This window comes from Melanostigma gelatinosum, assembly GCF_949748355.1.
Source record: "Melanostigma gelatinosum genome assembly, chromosome: 21".
In the NCBI taxonomy this organism is placed as follows: domain Eukaryota; kingdom Metazoa; phylum Chordata; class Actinopteri; order Perciformes; family Zoarcidae; genus Melanostigma; species Melanostigma gelatinosum.
In genome coordinates this window covers 2508960-2519255 of record NC_136654.1, presented here as the reverse complement: position 1 = coordinate 2519255, position 10296 = coordinate 2508960, and the positions used below count along the sequence as shown (strand labels likewise).

At 41.9% G+C, this 10296-nt stretch overlaps 1 protein-coding gene across 1 annotated transcript; it reads right to left on the bottom strand.

Annotated features, from left to right (window-relative positions):
- Nucleotides 1-2311: 2311 nt before the first annotated feature.
- On the bottom strand, nt 2312-9605 carry LOC306794846 (ras-related protein Rab-37-like; the record flags this gene model as incomplete). Its single annotated transcript, XM_079293076.1, has 9 exons — nt 2312-2417; nt 3224-3300; nt 3391-3447; nt 4326-4391; nt 4545-4597; nt 4706-4772; nt 4915-4956; nt 6366-6476; nt 9435-9605. 9 exons carry the CDS (start codon nt 9603-9605, stop codon nt 2312-2314), a joined length of 750 nt encoding a protein of 249 aa, XP_079149202.1.
- Between the last annotated feature and the right edge of the window lie 691 nt (nt 9606-10296).

The window sequence follows — 10296 nt, the reverse complement described above, 5'->3', positions numbered from 1 at the left end:
CCTACAATAATTGACCAATAAGAAACATTTGCAGAAGTTTGCACACTGAAAACAGCAGTTCAGGAACCTGCGCGTGTCACAGTAAAAACCTGAACATGGAGCTGTTGTTTTGACATCATTAGTTTCTCAAAGCTGCACTAATGGATCAATGTCTAATGTAAAAGTTATGACCCTCTGGGAATTATCTCTCTTTCAGCGTCTTTAAGTAATTGTTTCGGATGGCTGGTGGGAAACTCGACTCTCGACTCTCAAGAAATGCTGGATGTGTAAATTGTCAACTAGTTTGCTGAAAAGTTTGCCAAAACAATTGATTGTGGCCCAGAACATTTTAACCCATTAATGTAGCTTTTAATGTGCTGATGACGGGGATTTATTTCCTAGATCTATTTCAAAACAAAATGTAACCCTGAGAGTTAAAATCAGAGGGCTGTAATTAATGTTTGTCCTGATGCAACTCAAGTTTAAAATCCATAATCAAGCCATAAAAGTTATATATATATAGCAAAAAATGTATTCATATATATATATATATATACTTTTTTCCAAAAAACTGCTCACTCACGAATAGATTATGTACATTGATATAAAGGACCAAATTGAAAATCCAACCACAGATCATTGTCAACTGGCCCATGTGTAATGTTTGGTCTTATGCAACGAGCCTCCTCTGGAGACACACATGTCACATGACCAAAACATTTGCGTTCCTCCACATCTTCATAAATAGAGTTGTGGTTGCAGTCTTCACATTGGCCGTAAGCCCCAGCTGTGTCCTCGAGCTTCTCTTGAGTCAGCGGGCCTTCACCAAGCGGCCGGCTGTCACTTCTCCACAACAGCTCGTCAGGAACACCAGTCTGACCAGCTGATGAACAGACGTGCGCTTGGCTTTGAATTGCATCCACGACACAGTGTGTGGCCTTTTGTCTGGCTCTCTTGCTAGGTTTGCATACATACCGGGTTGTTGCAATGTTGACTTTTTGTCTGCTTTGTGACTGTGTGCTCGGCTTGCGTGTGCCGCTGGTGTGTGGGTGAATGTGGTTTTTAAGTTTCTTCCACTTTGGCAAACTGCTGTCACATCGTTGTGCTTCCATCAGCAGTGACTTCATGGTGAATTAAAAGGCAGAAAAAGTATTGTTGGTCTGAGATAGATAAGGCAAACAATAATGAAAGCATGATTCAAAGAAGCATGAATGATATAATAATAATTGGTTCGATGAGACGACTGATATCAAGCTCACGTGCGTGCGTTTGGTAAGTCTGAACTTTTGCTCCAGTGCCGCCGGTTGACGTTTGTGTTTTTTAAGTGAAAAGCCTTCACAAGCGTCCGTGTTTTAGTCTCACAACTTCAGCCGTTTCACTGTGTGTTTCAGTTCATGGCAGTAAGGTTTAACATGTTGGTCATATTCAGCGTTGGTTTGTACTTAGCTCCACCCTCACGTGTCAGCTTCTGGTGGCATGAAAAAAACAAGATGGCAACTGTCAAAATGTTAAAGCTCGGGGCTTCAAAATATACCAACTGGTCTATGTTTATGACCAATGGCAACATGGCATTCCCATCAACCTCAACGGTTCGTGTTTGTTGCTCAGTAGCAAATGTTAGCATGCACAGTTAGCATGCACAGCCAACGCAACCATGTCGCAGTGTAAAAAACGAACTATAAATGGTAAAAATATATGTATTTTTTGTGTGTTTGTTATTGTTTAGAAAGGTTTGCAAGTGTTGTGATTTCAATCTATTACTTCATCTGCATTAAGTGCTGGGTCAGTCGGTAGGCATGCGAAAAAACATGAACACGCGTTTCAGATCTTTGGAGCTGTGCGTGTATTTTTAAACTTCGGACAGAACCAGGCTATCTGTCCTTTAGCATTTAAGCTAACCGAGACTAACCACATCCCGACTCCACCTCTGTGCCGAACAGGCAACACAAGAATGGTTTGGATCTTTTCATCTAACTCTCACAAAGAAAGCAGATGGCATCAGCCTTCATTTTCTCAAACAATTGAAATACGTTTTGCATAAAATTTCCACTTCAAATATTTACACGGCGACAGAGGATGTTGTATGTGTGAAGATAGTAAATCCCTCTGAGGCAAATGTGTTATTTGAGTACAAAATAAATTGAATTGAATTTAGTTGCTGTGTAAACGTTGGCGGCGGCGGCTAATCAAAACCGTGGCTTCTAGCTCGGTTTGACCTTTTGGCTTTTAGTCTTGAATGAATGGCGGCATCATATTTCGTGAGCAGCAGTGAGTTAATCGGGCTTCCTCACTGAGTACCAGAGAGGTGGGAGGAGGGCTCAGGAGAGGAGACTTAGAAGTAGCTGCAGCAGCCCGACTTCTCCTTCTGCGCTTCAATGTATTCATGAATCTGGAACTTGGGTTGATTGGGATGTTGGACGGCCCGGTGCTTCAGCTCCCTGAAGAACACAACCAGACATCACGCAGTTTAGAAAACAGCACAGAGGGATTTGTTCTCTCCCTCAATCCACATTGATGATGTCACCATTATTTGTCAGTCAAAGTAAATTACGAGGTGTGAGGCAATTTTGCTCACCAAGTGTAGAGATTTTTAATTACTATTAAAATGGGCTCATCTTGTTTACTCAATCTACTCCTATGTTAATTAAAATAATGATATGACATATATTATATTTAAAAAATCTATTGTTCTTAATAACAGCACCTTTTTGCACAATATTCTTAATAAAATCAATAAAAATTGGTATATAATATATTTAACATATTTATTTATGGGTTGAATTGAAAATTTAAAGTCCTTTTAAGAAATAAATTATTGGATGGATCTTATATTCTGTCAATTTTAAGGGCTTTTATTATTTATTAATGGCCCTTTTACAATCGCAGTTAAATACTTAAAATACATCACTATATTGAATATTTTCACTTTATTTGAATATTATTCAATTAAATGGCTTACCAAATGGGTTGAAACTGTAGTTAAACATGGAAATTTGCTTATTAATTATTGATACTGAACAAAGGTATTATTTCATCAATACTAAAGTTTGAATTATTTAGATGAATTAGATTAGATTGATATATTCAGATGAATATGTTTCTTTGACACTGTAACCCCTTTAGAGTTATTCTCAATTGATTTTGAAAAAGTATTAAATAATTGAAGTAGCAATTGGTAAGCACTTATGAGCTGAGAGGAGTGATTAGGGCCAGCGTGTCGTAGTGCACATCCTGTGATTCATACTTGGAAACAGCGGTGAAGGCCAGCTCTACGTTGACCCCCGTCTTGGCACTTGTCTCCATGAAAGGAACCGAGTACTCCTGAGGGAGACGAGGAGGAGCAAACACCGGCGTTAACAGCGGAGTGAACCACGTCAGCGCCGGCCGTACAGCGGTGACGGAGATACTCACTCTGGCCAGCCTCTCTCCTTCGTCTCTCCTGATGGCTCTCTCACTGCTCATGTCACCCTGACAAAGAGATGCAGTGCAGTTAGAATCGGACATCACATTAAAACAAAAAATAAAAAGTCAACGTCAGACATTCTCTGTCTGGATTTTTTCATTTTTTGACGTGGATCATTTGTATTTCCCTCGCCACACTTTCACAAGGCGCCGAAGTGAAACGGCTTCAGAGTTGTTGTGGCAAACATGTCGGGCAACAGCTGTCTTCACACACATCCAGCGGACACAGGAAGCAACACCAGCTGTTATTTGAAGTTGTGTTTCTGTCCACTTCACAAAAAGCCCAACATTTTTGGGCTACATCCACACTAATACGTTTTCATTTTAAAACAGCTTTTTTTTAAATGAAAACGATCTCCGTCCACACAGGCGTTTCAGCACCGTTTTAGAAATGATTTCCGTCTTGCTGTCTCTCTCCCCCTCCAACACACATCACAGTTTAAAAACACTTACAAATCAAAGTTTTACTCGATTAAACACGCGCCTGTCACTCGTTTTGTTGTTCTCTCTTCTCACTCTGGTAGTTCTGCTGGTGGCTCAAGTCGCTGTCGCACTGGAGAGTATTTCTGCTTTTGATCGTTTACAGTTTCTTCGTGAACTTCACAATAGTTGTGCGGAACAAAATACATTGCATTGACAAGGAAAAAACTCTTTCCCTTCAAAGCTTCAAAACGTAGGGCAGATAATGCCGCTGGACACGCCCCTTAGGCTACAGCCACACTTCTACGTTTCACCAGCTAATTACGAACTGTGTCTGTCTGCTGTGGAGCGCTGTATAAACATGTATTGTACCTCTACTATCATTAGAAACCACAGTTTTTCAGTCAGGCCTCACTAAAAATCACATAATTTTCTCAAGACTTCCAACAATTCCCTCTCCTCACCTTGTTGCCCAGCAACATGATGACTGCATCGCTCTGTGCATACTCATGGATCTCTGTTAACCATGCCTGAAACAGGAGAGACAGACGGACACAAGTCAGTCAGAAAGTGTGTTTAAATTTGGAATGCAAGGTTAATTACAATAACACACACACACACACACACACACACACACGCTGTTTCTCATATCCTGCCAGACGGTCGACTTATCCCAGACTTACCCTTATGTTGTCGAAAGAGGTTCTGCTGGTGATGTCGTACAGGAGGAGCAAAGCTTGAGAGGGAAGATCAACGAACACATTGTTATTTATATTGCTGGCCATCTCTGTGATCTGTGGGTAAAAGAGCAGCGGAGAGCGCGACGTTGACGCCGTTGCCTCACCATGTGCATCTCTGTAATACGCATGTGTCACACTTCTGAACCTTTCCTGTCCCGCTGTGTCCCAAATCTGAAACAGAAAGGGAAACAAAGAGCTCGGCCTGGTGCCACTTGGCAAAGTCTCATATTCAGCCGCGACGCTGGCGCCCAAGAGGACACCAGCCTGCGCTCCAACACATCATGTTTTCACTGGAACTCATTTACTCACTGACCTGTAGTCTGACCTTTACGTCGTCAACAGTCACCACTTTATTCTGGGGGAAGAAGAGAGAGATTTTAATTGATGTTGAAATGGGCACTGGGCACACAGATTAACGCCTGGCTAAACTGACAAATGACGTAAAAGGAAACATCTTCTGTGTCCAGGCTACAAGGCTAATGACACCAATGACTCTCCAGGAAAAGTCGGGGCCCTGTATGCAGCGAGCCGTCTCAATTCCTGTCCTGCAAGTTTATAGAAAAAGAAAGGTGAGGCTGCGAAGAAACAACAGTAAACATGCAAACTTATCAAACTTAACATACATTCCTCGTCAGCCTGTCCAAATAAATTGGGCAAAGAAAGCTTTAACCACATTAAACTTAGCTTTATTAAATGTCAGGTCTCTGTCAGGAAAAACATTTTTAATCAATGATTTTATTGTTGGGCAGAAACTGGACATTTTGTTTTTAACTGAAAGTTGGTTAAATCAAGATAACAGTGCAGCTGTTCTTATTGAATCAACACCTCCCAACTTCAGTTTCATGAGCGAAACAAGAGCACATAAGAAAGGAGGTGGAGTTGCTGTTTTATTTAATGATTCTCTTCAATGCAAGCAGATGTCCTTTGGTCATTTTAGTTATTTTGAATATGTGGCTCTGAATTCCTCTCAAGCTTTATTCCTAAACATTTACAGACCGCCTAAATACTGTGCGACCTTCTTTGATGAGTTTACTGAACTGCTGTCTGTAATCTGTATTGATTTTGACTGTGTTGTTATTGTTGGTGATTTTAATATCCATGTTGATAATCCCCAGGACAGAGAGTCTATAGAACTATGTGGTGTCCTTGATAACTATGATCTGACTCAGCATGTGACAGGACCCACCCACAACAGGGGGCACACTCTGGACCTAATCATCACCAAAGGTGTAAACATTTCCAAGGTTGCTGTGACTGATGTTGCACTCTCTGATCGTTTCTGTGTTTTCTTTGAGAGTGCAATCTCCTTGCACACAAATGTCCAAACCAAGGTTGTGACAAAGCGTTACATCTCTGAAAACACCAGTGAACTATTTATTCAGAAGTTCTCCTCCACACCAGCCCTCTCTTGCCTCTCAGTCAATGAGCTTGTAGATGGCTTCATCTGGAGGTGGCGTGCTTCTATTTCCCAAGGGAATCAAAGCTGTGAGTGCTGTAAATTCTCCAGGGTAACGGTAAAACTCTCCCTTGAAAGACATGTCCCTGTTGGTGTTGTTGATGTTTTTTTCTTATAATGTTGCAATGTTGTGAGCAACATAACCAAAATTCTATTTACCTCCATTGTACAGGAGCGGAGGCCAATTAAACCCAAACTATCTGCACGACTTTGTTGTGATTCTGTGAACTGACAGTTAAACCCGTGACGTCCTGCTTCATTTCAATGAGAGAACGTCCCGTATGTAAAAGGTTTAGACGAACGCATACCGTGAATCCAATGCCCACTGTAGCGGAGAAGGAGCCGGGGATGAACTTCCCCTGATCGAACTGCACCAACAGCGAGGTCTTTCCCACTCCGCTGTCACCGACCAGGATAGTCTACAGGAACACAGTCACAGAAACACATCGCTGTCAGACTCGGCCGAGAATACAGCCGTACCCTCTCGACCATCTCGTTATTTTGGGCTATGAGTCAGCATTTGCGTCACGGTGGACATTTCTGCTCTCGAGCCGCACAAATATTTTTATCTTTTGCAAGGGCTTGGCAGTGTACCGCTATCACAGTGTGACTCACAAGCCGGAGGAGATAACCTCCGAGACAATGAAATGAATGAAAGGCAGCATTCAGAAGCGTCCAAGTTAGTCACCAGGGCCAGCAGTCAGTACTTCATCTTCTATAGGCCTGTCTTTCATTTGTTGCCCACTTAGAAAAGTCACGCTGAGATACCCACCACCTCCACACACACACACACACACACACACACACACATTATGTGCCCTCCAACTATGACGGATACAGTACATGAGACACAGCCAGGCTGCTCTCTGTCTTCCCAAGAAAGGCTTTTGGACGTGTTGATGCTGAAAATGCAGCATTAGTGTCTTCACTGTTGCGATAGGTCATTTTTGCTTGGAGGTGTATTGAATGTTTCCCTCTCTGACATCCGGTTTTAACAAGACGTCGAGTTTTGAGTTGTAACTGGATGTCCACAAACTGGACAAACTGGAAATAGAAGTAACGTGTACGCCCACGAGGTTGTAAAAGCTTGTATACGTGTTCGTATTTTCAAACTTCTACTTCTACTGTTCTCAGTGTAGGCTTAAGGCATTTTAGCCTTAGCTTTGGCAAAACCACGCTATCCCAGGTACTGTTTGCTGGGTTGGTTGAGTGTAAACTAGGATGACCGTATATAAGTATACCACAGGTTCATGCACATGCATCTGTATCCACTTATGAACACACCTCGGCTTTTTATCAGGATGGGGGACAATTATTTCGGCGCTTAGCACACCTTTCAACACCATGGACGGCAGACTTTTGGCTCCAAAATCCAGTATGGGAGTTTATTCGAAAACTGTATAATAACACTGAGGGATTCACAACATCCCGATGATTACGTCCACTTCTTACATGCAGTCTATGCAAGTATCACTCTTACTACAGCGTCATGTGACAAACCAATGCTTATAGAAAACGGTGTCAGAGGGCATTTAACACACCGGGCCGTAAAAAGAGACACTCATGATTATGAATCTCTTGAAAATGGATCAGAAAGATAATCACGGAGCGGGCAAACATATCGAGCGTAACACAAACCAGCAGCAATATTGTTATTTCATCGGCTTCTCCTGCGACTTAATGGCATCTGTTTCCTGTTTACCAGGCGTCACTGAAAGCATGTAACATGATGCCTGCGTGTGCGTGTGAGGACGGAACCAGAGGAGAAAAACAAGCGTACTTGTAGTATCACACATGCATTATGTGACGACGATGAGTGCGTTTGTGGCGGGGGTGGAGGGGTAGGGACGCTGTTGCCGTGGTAACAGAGGTTAGCTGGGAAGTGGGAAGTCACTTTCATCTTCCTGGAGAGTATTAAGTAATGTTGTAATTAACTTTCATAAAATGAAAGCACGCCGTGAAAGAGTTAATCGTGGACAACTCCCAGACCTGTCAGTCACAAGGTAGCCCCGCCCTAAAGCATCCCCTGCTTTATGGTCTGTTTGACTCTAAATGGACCATAATGTACTAAATGAACATCATGCTGTGTTGAAGAAGACTTGAAACTAGAGATTGAGACATAAACTCATGTTTACAATGTTTACTGAGGTAATAAATCAAGAGAGAAGTAGAGTCATTTTCTATAGACTTCTATACAACCAGAGGAGTCGCCCCCTGGTGGACACTAGCGAGAATGCAGGATTAAGACTCCACATAGGACTAATGGGAGAGAGAAAGTGTTCCCCTTAAAGAACTGTCTCAGATTTATTTTTTTAAAGAGCAGCTTGTATTGCTACAACATGCCCTTTGCTAAGCACCTGCTCGCCCTCACAATCCTCACACTTGCACTCACACAGGTTACTGGCATTGAGACTCAAACGCACTGTTCACATCAAACCAGTTTTAGCCTCTTTGCACTGGTTACCAATCACGTTGAGTCCATCTTAAAATCCTATACTCACTACTCTACTTAGACCATCTCATCCTGTCTTGTACAAATCTTTATACGCACTAATTTGTTTGCATAAGACAGCTGAAGTTGTGTTACTGCTAGATTTTATGTTTGTTTTATGTTTGTCTTTTATTATTATTATAATTCTTTTTAAGTGTGATTGTATTTTTAATGAAGTCTCTTTGAACTGGAAACCACTTCTTCCCCTTTGCAGGAAAAGTGCTACCGTACAATTATGATTATGATTAATAATAATGACAGCATTGCTGACACATTCATCTCATTGGAAAACACAGGATATTACCCTAACACGTTGACAGGGAGACACAACCCAGTCTACAGAGACTACAACTAAAGAATACAATTAAAACTTAAATATATATATATCCATCTTTAGCCTGTTGATGATGACAGGTCTCGAGGGGGGTGGAGGGATTCAATGTCTTGCTGGAGAGCATTTCGGGATACGAAGTGACCTCATTTGAGGCTACATTCCAATCCGAAGCAGGAAGCAGTGATGAGTGAGTAGCACTGGCAGTTCATCACAGACAGAATTGTGTGATTTTTAAAAATAATTTGGATCAGATTTGACGCGCAGCGAGCCTGGAAAGCGACCAAGTGAAACGGCAGCAAAGTAAAGATCAGCACCACGGAGAGCGTCCGTCCAGCACCGGAGGCGAACCTACGGCTGTCGGACCTTTGGGGGGTTTCAGTGCGTTTCATAAATGCCAGCAAATAAATGTATAAATAATAAGAAAGAAGGAAAACAAGAGAGTGGGAAAAGCCCATCTTAAAGAAAGCGCAACAAAGTTTAAAATATCAGTTTGTGGCACATCTAAAAACCTTTTATTTATTTATTTATCTTGAATTGTAAACATCGACATACCTTGTGCACGAATTCTTCATCGTATGTCGGAGCCGCCGGAGACTTCGCCTGGCTGTCGGTGGTCTCTCTGGATTCGTACCCGCTATCGGGATGGATCTCCGGGTACGCCGTGGTGTAGTGCGCCGAGATCGGCTCCATCGACTCCATCCGCTCCATCCTGTCGTCCTCCATGCGAAGCTTTATTTTTATTTTTCACAACGGAGGAGCCTGCTGAGGAGAAAGAGAGCTGACGAAACACGTGGCTCCGCCTCTCTCTGTCTCTCTCTCCCTCCATCCCTCCCCACGCAGCCTTCTCCTCTGTATTTTAAAAGGCATGTCGTGATCACGGATACGGATACGATACAAGCGGGGGGGGGGATGCAGGCATCGAAGAGGAGATGAGGAGGATGAAGATGATGATGTGGTCAACTATCAGATGCAAACACTCTACATGTAATACATTATTGAACAGCCTCGCGTTGCAGCTCATAGAGGTTCGTTTTTGTTCAATTCTGCCAACTTTCTATTCAAATTCAAAACTTATTTGTGTATTTGTCAATTTAGCTTCCAAAAAAATACAAATCTTATATCAAAAATATAATATAACAGTTTAAGAAAGAACATATTTTGTAACGTACACACACACACAGCAGATAAATAAAACTGCAACGTGGTCTGTTTACATGTGATTTCATCCCAACTTTGTTTTGGTCTTCGTCATTGAAAGTATTATATTAGAAGCATTATTATAATTATATTAGTAATATATGGAAAATGACGGAAAATATAACTGACATGAAAATTACATGAAAACTTCAAAAAATCTAAATGGTCAAAAATTCTTTATCACAACAATGTTTAACGGCCCATGTAGACATGAGAC